The sequence below is a fragment of the Octodon degus genome, unplaced genomic scaffold (assembly GCF_000260255.1).
Source record: "Octodon degus isolate 3935 unplaced genomic scaffold, OctDeg1.0 scaffold00112, whole genome shotgun sequence".
Taxonomy (NCBI): domain Eukaryota; kingdom Metazoa; phylum Chordata; class Mammalia; order Rodentia; family Octodontidae; genus Octodon; species Octodon degus.
In genome coordinates this window covers 6,540,345-6,556,732 of record NW_004524688.1, presented here as the reverse complement: position 1 = coordinate 6,556,732, position 16,388 = coordinate 6,540,345, and the positions used below count along the sequence as shown (strand labels likewise).

General features: G+C 54.2%; 1 protein-coding gene across 3 annotated transcripts; it reads right to left on the bottom strand.

Annotated features, from left to right (window-relative positions):
* Positions 1-2,351: 2,351 nt before the first annotated feature.
* Positions 2,352-10,332, bottom strand: Notum (notum, palmitoleoyl-protein carboxylesterase). 3 transcript variants are annotated; one of them, XM_004639467.2, is made up of 12 exons: positions 10,178-10,332; positions 9,118-9,488; positions 8,070-8,122; positions 7,891-7,986; positions 7,237-7,297; positions 6,781-6,839; positions 6,379-6,481; positions 5,449-5,640; positions 5,261-5,361; positions 3,853-4,000; positions 3,249-3,296; positions 2,352-2,995 (listed from the first exon to the last, which is right to left on the bottom strand). In XM_004639467.2, exons 2-12 carry the CDS (start codon positions 9,459-9,461, stop codon positions 2,689-2,691), a joined length of 1,512 nt encoding a protein of 503 aa, XP_004639524.1. In that variant the 5' UTR covers positions 9,462-9,488; positions 10,178-10,332; the 3' UTR covers positions 2,352-2,688. The 3 variants fall into 3 exon arrangements, with proteins under 3 accessions (XP_004639524.1, XP_023555114.1, XP_023555115.1); XM_023699346.1 differs by lacking the exon at positions 10,178-10,332 and adding an exon at positions 10,071-10,154; XM_023699347.1 differs by lacking the exons at positions 6,379-6,481; positions 6,781-6,839; positions 10,178-10,332 and having other exon boundaries at positions 9,118-9,698.
* Between the last annotated feature and the right edge of the window lie 6,056 nt (positions 10,333-16,388).

The window sequence follows — 16,388 nt, the reverse complement described above, 5'->3', positions numbered from 1 at the left end:
GGCAGCCCAGGGCACCTCCCTCCTCTGTCCTTGTTGTACCCTGGGGCTCATTTTGTTCTTGGTCCCAGAAGGAAGTCACAGTACCAACAGTCCACCAGGCTCAAAGTGAACCATGCCTTTTTCCTGGTTTGTCATCAAGGCAGGGTGAAAGAGTCTATTCATCTGGAGAATCTCAATGGGCCTAACCCACAAGTGTCATGTTCAACAAGCCTGTGTCTGGACACAAAAAGCCACCCTTGGGGATGGCTTTGGCCACCTTCAGATGGTGCATTGCGTCTCTCTAATTGTGCCCAAGTCACAACTCAAGACCTTTCTCTGGGGAATGAAAAACTAGCCTCCTGGCAGCACCTCCCCTTCACTGCCCAACTCCACTGCAGCCCAGCAGGCCCCTCTCTCCAGCAAAGTCTCCTTAGCCAGAGTAGTACCCTGGCCCTTTCTTGTCTCCTCTCCAACCTGAACCATTCCCTGTGGGGAGTGTAGTCTGAACCCCTCTCAGGTCTCACTCTGGAGGCCAAAGGAGCTGTCCCCCAGGCCAACAGCTCTCTACCCCTATATCCCTTCTTTCATCTTTAGCCTGTAGCCATCATGTCCCTGACCCTGCCATTTCCTTTGGCCAAGGGGACTCCAGAGGATATGTGCAGGAGGCTGTATAATAGTGGCCCACAGGGGACCATGACGGGCCAAATGGGCATTGGTGATGAGGGTCCCACACAAGTGGCATGGGGTCTGAATCCTTGGCACAGTCAGAACCCAGGACATGCACCCTTTCTGCTGGGAGGGGAGGGCATGAGGTTTCCCCATGGGTTTCTCCTCACTCTAGGAATGTAGCTGCCAGCTCCCCAATAATGTCTATGGTTGGAGGCACAGTGTAGAGCTCAGGCTGATATCAGGCTGACTGGTCATAGGGCCTCTCTGAGCTTCAGTCTTTTTATGACTAAGACCAAGATTGCACAAAACCCACTCCATCTCATGGAGATACCAGGGGGAATCAGTACCTGGATTTGTATAGAATGCTTTGCTTAGAAGGTTGGACCCACCATGTCCAAGATCAGTATGGGCACGGCCCTGGCCTTTGCCCTAACAACGCCACTTCTGAGGTTAATCTTACCCACAAGCTGGCCCACAAGCAAAATGATGTCAACACAAGGCTATCCCAGTGTATCCTGGGTACCTTATGATCATGTGAAGCACAAAGCCTGTTCCAAAGTCAGTTCTCCTGGGTGTGCCTTCAAGTCAGCATTAGGCAGGGATGTGAGCATGTAGGTGTTTGCTAGGATGTGTGTAAAATATTTGGAAATACTCATGAGAATCCAGCATCTACTTTTAGAAGTACAGCTGGTTTGGAAGGAGCATTTTCACTCTCATGTTTGTATTACCCCCCCCACTCTTTTCTTTTTAATTAATTAATTAATTAATTAGTGGTACTAAGGATTGAATTTAGAACCTTGTGCTTGCCAGATAGGTGCTTATGCCGCAGAGTTATATCCCTGGCCCTCCCCCTACCCACTGTAAAAGAATTATTTTGAGACAGGCTCTCATTAGGTCATCAAGTTGCTCAGGCTGGGCTCGAACTTGCAATCATCCTGCTTCAGGCTCCCAGAGTGCTGGCATTCCCAGTGGGTGTCACCATACCAGGCTACATCTTTCTGATTTTTAACCGTATATTTGAATGATGTAGTAAAAATAAATGCATCCAAATTTAAGAAAATGATACCTCTGTGGGGAATGTGTTCCTGTAGTGACAAGAATTTTGAAGCCACAAGGTTGTTGATAGTCTCAACATAAAGAAGTATTCCACTATGAAATAGCTCACTGTCCTTTTTTTTTTTTTTTTTTGCAGAACAAGGGATTGAACTCAGGCCCTTGCACTTGCCAGGCAAGCACTTATTCTACTGAGCCATCTCCTTGGCCCCTCACCATATTTTTTAAACCAGATTTCAGGATTTCATTTCAAGTCTATTTTTTTTCAAGTCTATTTTTTTGTTTGTTTTTGTTTTAGGGCACTGGGAATAGAAACTTAGGACCTTATGCTTGCCAGGCTGGCGCTGCTCCGCTGAACTAAATCTTTGGCTCTTCCTTTTCAGCAAGAAAATGGAAGGCAATCATGAACTGCTGCCCTGGGAAGTGAATATTCATTGAGCATATGCACACGGACTTGAGGTGGGGGACCCTGAACATGCATCAGGGGTCAGAATAGGGTCCCTATCCCTATCCAAGTCCCCTGCTGCCTTATGGGGATGAACAAAGTGAGCAGAACCAAACAGATGAAAGGGTGAGCTTCTTTTGTTGTCTTCTTTCATTATTAAAAAAAGTTACAAAACAGTATCATTCATCATATATTTCTTGCTTATTTCCTTTTTTAAAAAAATTAAAGTAATAAAAAAGTTACTTTATAAAATAATACAAAAGGGCATGGCAGGCTGGGGCCAGCAGTCACTGTCTGAGCTGTTGGGCCAGGAGGCAGTGCTTGGCTCCTGGTTCTCCTCCCACGGCAGGCTGGAGGAATGGGTGAGGCAGGGGGTTCTGGGCAAGGTCCCAGGTTGCAGTCAGGGCTAAGGGTGGGTACCCTCTCTGGCTGGGTCTCCTGAAGGCCTCAAGGGAGGAACAGGGAGGCTGCTGGTGGGGGGGTGGCTAGGGCCTGGGGAGGGGAAGGACGGGCACTAAGGCAGCAGGGCTGGCTCCTCTTCCCTAGCTCCCGCTGCTGAGCATCCCCAGCAACTTGCTGGGCTCCAGTCCCTGCTGCTGGGCCACTGTCTGCACATCAAAGCCCATGTGCATGAGGAACTGGGCCACATTCATTTCCTGCCCAGTGAACTGGTCCCGAATGGTGGGGCATGAAGGATTACAGTGGGGCCAGGGGCAGCTGTCCACCAGGTGGATGGGGCAGCCCTTCAGGGGAGTTTTGCTGGCCTTATGGCTGTCATGGAGGCTTCTGTCCCAGCAGTGCAGTGCTCGAGGCAGCGAGGTCCCCTTCACTTGGATGTCTGTCCAGTGGCTGCAGACAGAAATGTGGGGGAGGGAATAGGGCAGAGGTTTCATGACTGTTATTAGGGGCTGTGCTTTAATTCTGACTATGAAGACTGCTGTACCCCCAATGGTTTTAGAAGTCACAGAAGGAATCTCTTTCGGTGGATCCAGGAGGGGTTTGTGGGAGGGCAACGACAGGTTTGGGGGTGACTATGATTATGGGGCACCTGGAATTAGTGCTGAGGACAAGCTGCACTAAGGCCGGGTCACGGGTCACTGACCTCCGGATAATGATCTCGTGGGACAGGCAGGCAGGAGCAAAGCTGGCCCTGGTGGGAGGAAAAAAGCAACCTGAGCCCTCAACTCTAGCCCCTTCTCCACTCTGCTGCAAGCCAGGAAGCTCCAGTCTGTACCCCAGGCCTGTTTGCTGCCTGGTGAACATTGGCTTTCTGACCCTGTGGCTAACTAGGTGCTCCCTGCCTGGAGCCTGGTCTCCCTACCCTGTACTAGCCAATACATTCTTTGCAACCTTCGCCCTTTGAGCCTCCAAATTTTGCTCAGATTCCACTTTGTTCAGTTGGGCCCTTCTGGGCAGTGGAAAGAGGCTGTCCCAGACAAAGTTTTTGCCACTCTTGAGACCTCTTTCTCTTTTGTTCTTTTTGAGACAGGGTCTCACTCTGCAGCTCAGGTTGGCCTTGAACTCACTTTGTAGCTCAGATTGGCCTCTATCTTACAATCCTCTTGCCTCAGCCTCTCAAATTCTGGGATTACAAGTGTGTGCCACCACATCCAGTAAGATTAACCTCTATTGATTAATCAAATGATTTGCTGCAGATTTGGAAGGGCTGAATTAGCCACCCAAAGTGGGGTCCCCAGCACACTCACGGCACATCCTTGAGGGTGCTGCGCAGCTCATGGCCCAAGTTCTGGATGTACAGCCACTGCCCTTCCTGGACCGGCTGTCCTGTGAGATGTACGTTGTCCGCGGTCAGCTGGGCCTCATCAAACAGCCACTGCACCACGAACACGGGGCCTGGGAGGGACAAGGGTCAGCTTGGCCTGCCATGATACTAAAGTCCTTTCCAGCTCCAAGGAAGGCTCGAAGGCCAGCCAGGCTCAGCAGGGCTCCCATGACCCCATGCCTTTCTGCTTGTGTGTGAGAGGAATACTGGGAACTGAACACAAGGCCTCACTCATGCCAGGCAAGCACACAACCACTGAACTATATTTCAACCCCTTCTTCCTTCTGTAACATATATTTTTGCCAGGCCTGGTTCTAAACACATATAATCCTAGCACTCCAGAGGCTGAGGCAAGAGGATTGATAAGAGTTTGAGGCCAGCCATGATTACATAGTGAGTACAAGACCATTCTGAGCTACACAGCAAAACCTTGCCTCAAAAACTAAAATAAAGTACACTTTTTTTTGAAGAAGGACCCTTTTTTGTTTGCCTGTGGTACTAGGGCTTGAACCTAGGGCCTTTGCCCTGAGCTAATTGCCTAGTTCCCTTTCTCTATTCTGAGATAGGGTCTCACTAAGTTACTAAAATACCTAGACTAGGCTCAAACTTTTCTCAGCTTCCTTAAGTGCTGGGATTATAGGTGTAGACCACTGCATCTGGCTAAGGGACTCTTTATTTATTATTAGTTTTTAAATGTACTTGGTACAGGGTCTCACTATGCAGTTGGGACTCATGGTGATCCTCCTGCTTTCAGCCTCCCCAGTGCTGGGATTACAGGCTTATGCCACTACATCCCATTATATGGCACTCTGGCCAGCTCAGCCCACCTTGGGGGTGGGGCTGGAACAGCATGTGGTATTGGGGATGAATCACAGTCCCTGCGCTTGCCTAAGCTTGCCTAAGCAGGTGCTTTAATCCACCAAACTATCTCACCAGCCCTAAAGGACTCTTGAAAACTGCCTACCACCTTGGTCTGGCCAAACTTTGGTGATGCTATTTCTTTGAAAGGGCTTGACTAAACTTCAGAGTGTGAGGCTTGGAAGGCAGAGACCCCACAGCAGAGACAGTATGGGGGTTCAGCTTCAAAGTCTATCTGTAAGCGTTAATATAGACAGGGTGACCAACTGTCCTGATTTGGTCAGGACTAAGGAGTTCAAGGATAAAAACCAGGATAGATGGAGGCAAAAAGGGGCTACTGGTGTAGATGTGGTCTCTTCTCTGGGCCAGTGCAGCAGTTTCTGGCCCACTTCTAAGGATGGATTTTCAGGAAAGGTGCAGCAAGCCTGGACAGCCCACTGCTGCCCAGGTGCCCCACAGAACCTGCTACTCACAGCGCAAAGTCGGGTAGACTTTGTAGCCTAAGAAACAGTTCCACTCCTCGCCTTCCTTGAACTGGCTCCGACAGCGCTCTGGGACCATGCCATTCCAGTACCTGGAGCCAGAGCTTTGAGTTAGACTAGAGCTCCTCCCTCTGGGACACCAACTAGGTCATCTGCATGGGAGGGTCTTGGAGTCACACCTGATGCCTCTGCGGATGGCCTCTGTGGGCGCACACGTCACAGTGTCAATGCAGTCTGTGCGGCGGTACTGCTTATTGTCCAGGAACCAGCCTGAATCAGCCAGGCCCCGCACCTGGATGGCAGGGTAGCCCAGTTCCTCCAGCTGCTCAGCTACACGGTCCACATTCAGCAGCACCCCAGTGCCCCCAGCGCTGCACAGAAGGCCATACCTGAGCCAGGTGTCTGGGAGGGTGCTCACCACTCACCCTGAGCCTGCTCAGATCCTAGCTCAGCCCCTAAGCAGGACAAGGGGTCCTGATACCTCCAATCATTGCATTCAGACTACAGATACATTTCCCATTGATATGTAAAATTCATGGGCATCTTGGAGGCCTGGAGGCTGAGGAAGCTGGTAAGCTCTAGGCACTGGTCAAAAGCTATGGGTGGCAGGACAGGGTTTCTCTGCCATGCAAGGGCCTGAGCTCTCCTCTCCTTTCCTTTCCCTCTCTCTGCCCCATTTTCCTTATCTGAAAATGAAGATCCTTTTCATGCCCTGCAGGCCTACTGGAATAGTGACTGACCAACTGGCCTATAAAGACTCAGGCCCTGGAGGACATTAGTCTACTGCTGACTCCTTATCCACTACCCAGGTTGGCCCCTGCAGTCTAATAGCCATGGGGTCTAGAAGCTTCTCTGGAATTCTCAATAATAGAGGCCTCTGAGACCAGTTTAGGGTGTCACTCCATGACACCCTAAACGTGCATGTTCTCTGGTTCCAGCTTCTGCCCACCAAGGTGTGCTAAAGCCTGAGCCAGTAGGTGTCTGTGAGGCCAGAGACCTGGACTCCCCAGTCTGCAGGGTCTGCTCTCTCCTTGGCTCCTATCCACAGCCCTGGCCAGTTTGCACCAAGGGCTCACCCTTTCTCCCCTCCCCTGATACCCATTGCCCACCTGCTCCCGGCCAGCAGCAGCACCTTGGCCCCACTCAGTCCTCTGCCCAGGAGCTCCTGCACCACCTCTCGGATGATGAGGGCACCCATGAATGCGTACTCATCTGCGTGGAGAATGGGGCTTCAGGTGGAGCCTGGACAGAGAGTAGGCTCCCTACCCTTGATTGGAGTGGGCCTTCCTGGGGATGGGCTGGGGGCTGGGTGGGTTGAAGGGAGGTGGGTCAAATACTGGAGGCCCTGTTGGAGGCAGCACCTCAATCAGGACCTCTCAGGAGTGGGGCTACGGCAGGGGCCAGGCCAGTCACAGACATGGTGGTAACCATGAGGAAGTCCCAAGGTCAAAAGTACGCATCTTCCTAGAACCCCATCATCCTGCTTTCCTACAGGGGAGTCAGGGACTCACTCTTCTCAGACTTGGAGGAAGCCCCACTCCAAACGTCACTGGAGCAATAGGGAATGAAGCTGCAAAGCCAGAATGTGTGAGCTTGCTGTGGCCCTCTGCTGCCCAGAGGCTCCAGGAAGAACCCTGGGACAGAAGGACCATTTCCCAGGAAGGACAACTTCCAATCTCTAGGGAAGATCCCTCAAGACAAGAGCCTCCTCCCCCAAGATTGCATCCAACCTCCAGGAAAGATAACCCAGAAAAGGTCACAGGACAGGGCACTCCCAAGAAAGATCACACCCATTCTCCAGGAAGACCTCCCTCGAGGACAAGACCCCACCATGAGGGGCCACACCCAGACTTCAGAACAGGAACCCCAAGAGGACCATTTTCCCCAAGGACTCCTCAGGAGGGAGTATCCCCCAGGGAACATCCCCTGGGACCCGCCCCCCCAGGACCCCACACCCTTTCTCTTACACCATGTTGGCATTCCACCAGTAGGGGTTCTCCTCTGGCTGAGAGGACAGGATCCCCGTGCCTGGGGACACAGAGATGGGTGGGTCTTTCTTCTGGCGGGAGGGAGCTGTGCAGGGATGGAGACTACACGAAGGTATGAGGGAAGAAAAGGTCCTACTTGGCCTCATGAAGGAGGTGGGTGGTGCTGGAGGACTGAGCCAAGGTTACTAGGGAAGGGGGGGATGGATGGGTTTGGTTATGCCAGAAAGTCACCATGGCCACCATGATCAGCCAGGCTGTGACACTAGATGTGACACCTTCGATTTTCCTACCCTGTACCAAATGTTTTGACCCTGGAGAGATGAACAGTGGTAAAACTCAGCACATTGAAGCTAGTTTTGGGGTGCTAAGCCAAGAGTTAGCATCCTCTGGCTTTACAGAACTCAGTACTTGTTTGGGGAAGGTGTACTTGGTGGAGGTGGCTCTCCCCATCCTTTTTTTTTTTTTTTGTCTGTACTGGGGATTGAACTCAAGACCCTGAGCTTGTCAAGACAGGTGCTTATTTTACTGAGTTATCTCCCCAGCCCTCCTCATCCTTCTTGAGCACCTCATTATAACAGATTGCCTAATCTTGTCCCCTGGTCAGCTTTGGATGGCAGGTCCTGAAACACTCACCTGTTCGAGTCTGGGGCCAGTCTTTGGAGCTCATGAGACGCCGCATGGTGTCATATCTCGAGTTGCAGTTCTCCCGGTTGAAGCAGTACCAGCCGCCTGCAGGTACAGCCACCTCAATTGATCTGCAGGCTGGGGAACACCTCCTCTGCCCACACCAAGCCTCAGCTCCTGGCACTCACCTTCCAGAAAGAGCAGCCACCGCCGGCTACCCTTGGACTCCTTTAGGTAGTAGCTGCAGGGACGGGCGCGCGAAGCAGGTGGTCAGCTGGGGCTGCAAAGGCTGCGACTACGCCCAGGTCCCCGCAGTCTTCATCCCTCCACCCGAGGAAAGGGTCAATCCACCTGTCACCCCGGTAGCGCGACGACCACACGGGGGCACCAGCGGCCAGGCCCACACAGAGCGTTTGGAGCAGGGCGGCTGTCCCGGGAGGTGGCGCTCGCGCAACGGAGAAGGGGCACGAGGGTAGTGTGCTCCGTGGAAAATCCCCATAGCCTGCCCGGCGGGGGACCCGCTGTGACCCTGGCGCCTGCGGCGGGTGGGCGGGTGCCCCTGGGTGCCCAGTGGCCCTTGGAGAGGAGCACCCGCCCTGGAAGCCTGTGTGTGGGCGGAGGCAGCTAGAAGCTCCAGGCGACGTGGGGGCTAGGGCGCCACTGAGGCAGGGTCACAGCCTGCCCCCCGCAGGCTGGGCCCAACGGTAACTCACTGAAGGCATGGGCTCCCCAGTCTCTTCCAACCCCCAGCCTCACATCCATCTTTTCCTTCTCTAGGATTAGGATGTAAGAGTGAAAGCCGCACCCGGGACCTTCAGCCCACTTGCGCCCCCTCCTTGCCCCTCTGTCCCGCGATGGGATTCCTGACTGTGGAGAGTCAAGCTGGGGTAATGGTGGTAGGCTGTCCCCACCTGCCCGTGCCCCTCTTCCTTTGGAGTCTGGGCCACTCACGAAGAACTTGGGCAGAGGGCCTGTGCACGGCGATCAGTGCTCGCGCTGGGCAGAGACCTGGCCTTCAAGCGCTCCCCCACCCCGATTCCGCGCGCCGGGAGTCCCCAGCCAGGGCCTCCCAGGGCCAGCTTCGCCGGGCGCCTGACGGGAACCATTCGCCAGGGCAAGCACTACCCGGGACAGCACAGAGGGTCCAGTACAGAGTCCCTGTGTACACGCGCGCAGGGGGACAGAGACGCAGCGATGAGGCGGCGGTCCTGCAGGGTCCTGGAGGGTGGGCCTTACCCAGCCGGGCTGCCGTCGTTGCAGGTCACCGACGTGTTGAGCAGGAGGTGGAGGCGCAGGTCCTCGTTGAGCTGCTGTGCTGAGCAGGGGTACAAGGACTGTGCTAGGCTCTTGACCTGCGCCATAAAGCTGTCCATATTGCCCTCCACGGCCGTGAAGTCCAACGGGAAGCTCTCCACTGGCTGCCCGGTGCCCGGCGCGGCCTCGGTCCGCTGCGGGGGCAGTGGGGGTGGCGGCGGCGGGGCGGGTTGCTGACCTCTGCGCCGCCAGGTCTTCCTGCCCTCGCCGCCCCCGGCGCAGTGCAGGAGGCCCAGCAGGAGAAGCACGCGTATCCCTCGGCCCATGGCTGTGCCACTCCAGCCGGCGGCCACCTGCGGAGAGCAGTGGCCTTCAGGCAGAGGCTGGGGGCCCTGGGGACACGGGACGCGGGGGGCGCGGATGCTGCTTTCCGGCCCCCCTCCCGTGCGCCAGGCCTGGCCGGGGCAGCTTGGGCTCTGGCGGCGTCGAGGCTCTAGGGCTGGCCAGGCACCGTCGGCTCCGCAGCTCGGGCCGCGCGGGATCTGGGTGCGCTGGCGCCGGCCCGCGCCAATGAGCGGCGGGGCCGGGCTGGGCGTAGCTCTCGGGGGCCGCGGCGGCTCGGGTGCCCGCGCGTTAGATGTGCCGCCGCCTGGCCTCGGCGAGGGGGAGGGGGCCTCGGTGGAGTTCCTTTTGGCGGAGGCATCGCCCTTTCTTCCCAAACCGCAGGCCTGACGGAGGGGCCTGGACTCTCCGTCGCGGCCGCCGGAGGCGCTCCGGGCCGGCTCCGTGGGGGGCAGCGCAGCCGGCAGCTCGGAACCCAGCGGCCAGCCCGGCGCCGCGGCCCCAGCCCTGGGAGCGGCGGCGGACAGGGAGCGGCGAGGCCTTTCCACGCCGCCCGACGGGCCGGGGCAGGGGCGCAGAATGAGAGCGCGCACCTGGATCTCCGCGTCCCCCCGCCGCTGCCCAGGCCTGACGCCGTGGTGGACAAGCCGTCTCCTACCCCAGTTCCCGCGCCACGATCCTCCCCGAGCCCAGCGCTCACCGCGGCCAGCGAGCGCGCGGCCCGGCGGCCGGGCTTCTCCGTGTCTCCCGCGCTGCGTTCCCCCTGGCGCGCCCGGAGCGGCTCGTTCTCCCTCTGGCGCTGGCGCTGAGCCGCTCGGGACTTTTATCCAGCGGGGCCCCCGGGATCAAAGCAGCGGCGGACACAGGGCTCCGCGCCGAGGGGCCTCCGGGAGGAGCGGACAGGTGTGGCTCGAGGCCCCGCTCCCTGAGCGACTTGCGGGAGAAACCTGGCGCCTCGGCGCCGTGGCGGAGTGGCCCTATCCAGAGCCTTAACGGGTGATTCTGAGCAGGTCTCAGTGGTGCTGGGGTCAAGAGGGTGGCAGCAAAATACCAAGGTCAGACCGCAGTGGGGTAAGGTCCTGGGTCGCTCCGTGCAAGCACCCAGCTGCCGAACCCCCCAGAAGATCCTCAAGAACCTCTCCCTGCCCCTGCCGCTGATGGGGAAAGAGTGCTGAAGATTGGAGTAAATGAGGACTAGGTGACCTTCTTGCAACCTACAGAATCTGCCCGGTCAGGTCACCTTATTTTCCCTACTATAGCTCAGAGTTTAAATCACTGGGGCAGAATGAAATTCCTCTTAGAAAATTAAATTAGATACAATGTGTGAAAACAACAGATCTATGGAAGCTGAGGCATGAGGATCGCCTGCTTTGAGGCTATGTAGTGAGTTCAAAGCCACCCTAAAGCACAGAGCAAGACCCTGTTTCAAAAAAAGGGGGGATGTTCACACAGGAGGTGCTACAGGAAGAAACAAGAAGAGCTATATCCACTGTATACCCAACGTGTCACCATCCCATAATGTCACTCACCCCCTTTTTGCCTTACATTGCCACCTGCTACCGGATCTTTACATAAAGACAGGAGACAGTCCTATCATTTGGGACCAGCAGGGCTTCAGGTACCCACCCCAAAAAATCAGCATAGAGGGAGCCTTCCTTGCCTGGCAGGCACCTGATGCACCTGATTAGAATCTGCTGGGGCCGTGGTGCAGGCAGGATGCTGCCTGACCCTAGTGCTCTGGCTGAGAGAGGGGGAAGAAATGCCCTGCATACTCAGGAGGCTGCTCTCTGCTGGTCCTGACAACAAGTGAGCGGTCAAAGGAGACCCTCAAGAAAGGTCAGGCTGTGCACGTGTGTGTGTGTGTGTGTGGGGGACACAATGTGTCCAGGGTAAACTGCAAAGCTCAAGATCAGGCCAAGAGGTGCCCAGAAGGTCTGCTGACTTCAGGATACTCATGAAGGGAGAGAGGAGGCATACAGGTACACTCACTGACATCCAAGGGGAAATACATATTCATTTCCCAGATAAGAACTAAGTTCTGGGGGCCAGGGAGATAGCTCAGTAGAATAAGTGCTTGCCTGGCAAGTTTCCATGCACGGGGAGTCCCCAGCCCTGAGTTCAATCCCCAGTTCCACAAAAACAAACAAACAAACAAACAAAAATCAAAAAAACCCAGCTAAGTTCAGAGAGGCTAACAGGAGAGTTGCCACTACTTAGTTCATTCCAAAATCTATCCTTGCTGTCTGTTGTTGGGTCAGTTTAAAGACCATACATTCCATGACTGGCAAGGGCAGTAGCTTCACCATCTTGTGATATCTTCCCAGCCACCCCTGAAGCAAAGGCTGACCTGTGCAGTCTGGCTTTGTACAACCACCTGCTTTAGGAGCCTTCTGTTCTAGGAGCCTGCTGTTCTAAGTCCTGGCAGAGAAATGTTAATTGCCAGCTGGGTGTCATGGCTGGGTGCTGGCCTGTGTTTCACACTGACCTGACTCTGAGCCATTTCCTGGCAGGAAGATCCTGGGCAAGGTCCATGACCTCTGTGTCCCTCTGTTTCCTCTTCTTCAAAACAGGGCAATAACTGTACCTCCTTTGGACGGTTGCTGTGGGATTACTGGAGCCCATTCATGAAAGTGCACAGCAGTGTGGTGGTTATGATTGTCAATGAGGTCCCAGAACAAGAGAAAAACATGCGTATTATATTCTCAGACATTTGCTGTAGCATGATTTAGCCTGCACATTGAACTACAATGAATTTGTGTTTTCATTATTTAGTAGCAGAAGCAAAGGGGGGCTTGAACCCAACCTTTCCCAGAACTTCTCTGCTCTCTGTCTCAGTCTTCTACATCTCCCTCCCCCACAACACCCTCCTCCCCACCAAAGGGCCAGGCATAGGGTTCCCCAGGTTCTGAGGCTGCAAAGACCACCTGTCCTCCTCTAGCTTCAGACATACGGGCTCTGTCCTCCTCCAAGTCTAGCTCTGTCCTCTGCACAGGCAATGCCCACACAATTTCGAGGGCACTTCTCAGAGGTGGGTTCTTCACGCCACCAGGAAGCTGGGCCACTGCTTTCAGGACACATACATTGAGACCAGATGCCATTGTACACATGACTCTTGTACAGAAGAGGGACTCAGGAGTCATCAGTGCCTGGTCAGACAGTGAACAACACACAGATAGATGTCTATAACCAGTGCTGGTGAGGTCATGGAAGAATCACAACTGTTGTGCACTGCTGGTAGGAGGGTAAAATGGTGCAGCCGCTGGGAAAGACAATTTGGGACCCCTTGATAAGTCAAACGCAACATTATCATCTATCTAGCCTAGCAATTCCATTCTTAGGTATAGACCTGAAAGAATAGAAAACAGGTGTTCAAACAAAAGCTCGTCCATGAATGTTCACAGAAGCACTATTTATAAGAGCCAAAAAGGGGAAACAACTCAAAAGCCCATCAACCGAATGGCTAAACAAAATTGGCATGTTTCTACAAGGGAGGTTATTTAATCAGTGAGGAGAAAGACATTTTGACACATGCTGCAACACGGACACCTCTCAAAAACATTATACTCAATGCAATAACTTGTCACCAGAAGGCACATAGTGTATGATTTCACGGATAGGAAAAATTTAAAAGAGCTCAAGCCACCGGGGTGGCATCTACATTGGTTGGCAAAGGTCAGGGAGAAAGAAATGAGACTGCTTGATGGGTCTAAATTTGAGCGTTGAGGTGATAAAAATGTTCTAAACGTGATTGCGGTGGTCATAGCACAGCACTGTAAGTGTACATACTAAGTACCTGGAATTCTACCCTTTATTTTTTCAAATTTTTATTTTATCTTTGTTTTTGTGAGACAGCCTCATTAGGTAGGTTAGGCTGGCTTTGAACCCCTAACCTATTGTGTAGTACAGCTTTGCCTTGCACTTGTGGTGACGCCTGCTTCAGCCTCTTCAAGTTCTGGGCCTAGAGACGTGTGGCACCATGCCTGACAGAGTTACACACTTTAAAGCAGTTAGTCCTGTGTCATGCGAGTTGTACTTTAGAAAACTAAACGAGCTTGGTGTGGTGTTGCACATCTATAATCGCAGCACTCAAGAGGATGAGGGAGAAGGATTACTACATGTTCAAGGGCAGCCTGAGCTACACAGTGAGGTCAAGGTCAGCCTAAACTGCACAGCAAGACCCTGTGTTAAAACAACAATAACCACAAAACAAACAAAACACTGAATGAGACTGCTGATGGTCAGTGGACAGGGCCCAGGGATGGACCAGGCAGTTGGAGTGAAGTCTAGGACTTCACTAGGGATAACAGGCTGGTCCTCCTGCCACTATCCCTTGAATGGTCAGAGATGGGGCAATGTGGTCAACATCTGGCTTTATTTGGGGCATGGACCTACTGTGATGGGGCTCTGAGATTCAGTTCTTCATCTGTACAGTGCGGACAAGAAGAGCACCTGCCTTACTGGGTCATTGGTAGTTCCAGGTGAGGCAGGATGTGGGGGGCTTGGCTGTCACATTCAGGTAATAAATATGCCACAGCTGAGAATTATGGCTTCTGAAAAAAAAAAAAAAGAATTATGGCTTCCAGTTTCCATGGTCAGTGCAGTGACCATGCAGGGAACAAGGTTCCCAGGCCTGTGGGATTACTTGTGAGGTTTGGGGAGAATGTTCCAAATCATCTTGCTGCAGTGGCCCTTCAAACGCCCCCGTGGATGCGCACAACACCCCCTGCCATGGTGGGGGTTGACTCTGATCCTACCTCTGGGCTGTCCAGCTCCTGTCTGGATAGGTGCTAGGTCCTTCTGCTTGAGTTTAGAACCTGTGCCTGTCCTGCTGCAAGGAGGTTGGGAAAATGACAGCCCTAAGAAGAGGGTGTTCTGGGTTTTCAGAGCAGAATCCCAAACACAGAATAGGGGTTCACTGCCATCTACTCTGGAAAGAAGGATGAGGGGCCAGGAAGGCACAGATAAGCACAGAGTTAACAGGCAGGAGTTGTGAGCCTCAAGTTAGTGGGCAGAAGCTTAATTCCTGGGAAGAGAAGTCAAGATGCGGTATTTTAGGAAACAAGAGCTAGGGCCCATGCTGGCAGGCAAAGCTGGCCCCATAGCTGCTGAGGGAAGGAGGAAGGTGTGGCAGAGAGCTGACAGTAGGTCATAGGTTCCACCTGAGGTTCTCTGTGGGGTTCCACAGATCAAGGGCCTCCCAGGGACCAGGATGTGGAGCAATCCTAGACTCTGTTCCCTGATCAAATGTAGGGCTGTTCCCCCACATGCCCCACCTTGAGCTCTGCACCACAGTCCAGCTGTAGCCTGCCATGTGGGCCACAGCTGTTGTGTATTGGCCTCAGTCACACTGCTGCACATGGCCACCTGGGCAGTTCTGCACCCCAGCTGCTGGTCTCTGCTAGTATCTGAGGCCCAAGTGGGAAGGAAAACTGGGCAAGCCATCTCTTTTCCCACTGCCTGGTCGGAGGGGACCCCAGTGACAGCAGGCTAAGAGCTTACCTCCAGTCTGGGACTGGGCTGGAAAGCTCAAGGGTAGGCAATTTCACTGTGGTTTGAGCCCCAGAGCCCCTTCCGATGTACTCCCCGAATTAATCAGCAGGATCCCCCATTGCCCTTTAAGCCCTGAACAAAGGACTGACTGATAGGGAGGGTTAGTGGTGGAGTCACCATGGTTATGGCCCAGGCCTTCAGAGAGGAGAGGAGAGCTATGTCCTCAGGCCCACCTGTCAAGGACAGCCACTCCTCAGCCTGATACTGGGGACTGTCCTCTCTCAGTGCTCTGTGTGTGGTTCTTGGGAATCGAGTGGGCCTTTGAGTGCCTGAGGTAGGCATCCCTAGCAGGAAGACCCGCCCCAGTCCACCTCCCTAGGAATCAGAACCTATTGTTTCCTATGAGAAGTGAGGAGGAGGTGAGTGCCTGGGACTCCACTGCCCAGATGGTGAGCTGCAGACCAGCTTGACCTTTTAGCCTTATCTCATAACCCCTGAGGGCCTTGGCAGACCCTGTCTCCTGGGTCTGGCCATGCACACAGCACTCCTACAGCTGAGCCCTGTACTTCTCTTTCTGTTCAGGTGGATACTGCAGGTGTCCCCCCTGACCTGTACTGGCTTGGCTAACTGGGGAGGGTCAGGGTCCCCAGGAAGGGACAAGAGGGGATTGTGGGCATGGGAGGGGTCCTCATCTGTGGCAGTGGGGGTTCTTGGGGCACCTTGAGAGTGACCACAAGGTGTTCAACAAGTGTTCTGTGTTCTTACTGGACAGGTGAGGAACTGGTGCTATGAAATGTTGGACCCTGGGCATCAGGGGAGGGCAGAGAGGCTTCTCCTTAGTGCCTGCTGCTCAGTTTAGCCCTAAGGCCTCAAGGAGCTACAGCCAGCCATCTGTCCAGCTGCTGTCCCCAGGCTCCCACAGCGAGGGAAAGGGCTACAGCCCAGGGAAGCCTGCAGACCATGTGACCTTCTGCTCGCCCTCAGTCCCACCCTGTGATCCGCACGTGGCCTCTGGGGAGGCAGAAACAAATCCTCAGTTCTCTCCACTGGGAACCTTTCAGCGCGCGGCGACATCAAAGGGGTCGGCGGGGGCGGCGGATGCTTCTCTTAAAGGGCCATGCCACTTTAATTCAAAGCAGATCCTGGGAGCAGCTGTCTAGCTCCCTCAGGAGGGAAAAGGCTGGCAGTGAGGAGGAGCAGAAAGGTGGTGGCCAGAGGCTATCCTTCCTTCCCCAAAGTGCTGCATTTATGCTTCAGAATGTAGTTGAAACACAGAGAGCAGATGGTCGCCAAAACATGAGCCAGCCTCAGCATAGGCCTGTCTTCGTACTGTTCTATAGAGGCCCATCCATCTCTCAGAAGAAGGCACAGAGGCTCCATAGGGTCCTAAAGGAGGAGGAATGGCAATAGCAACTTAGACC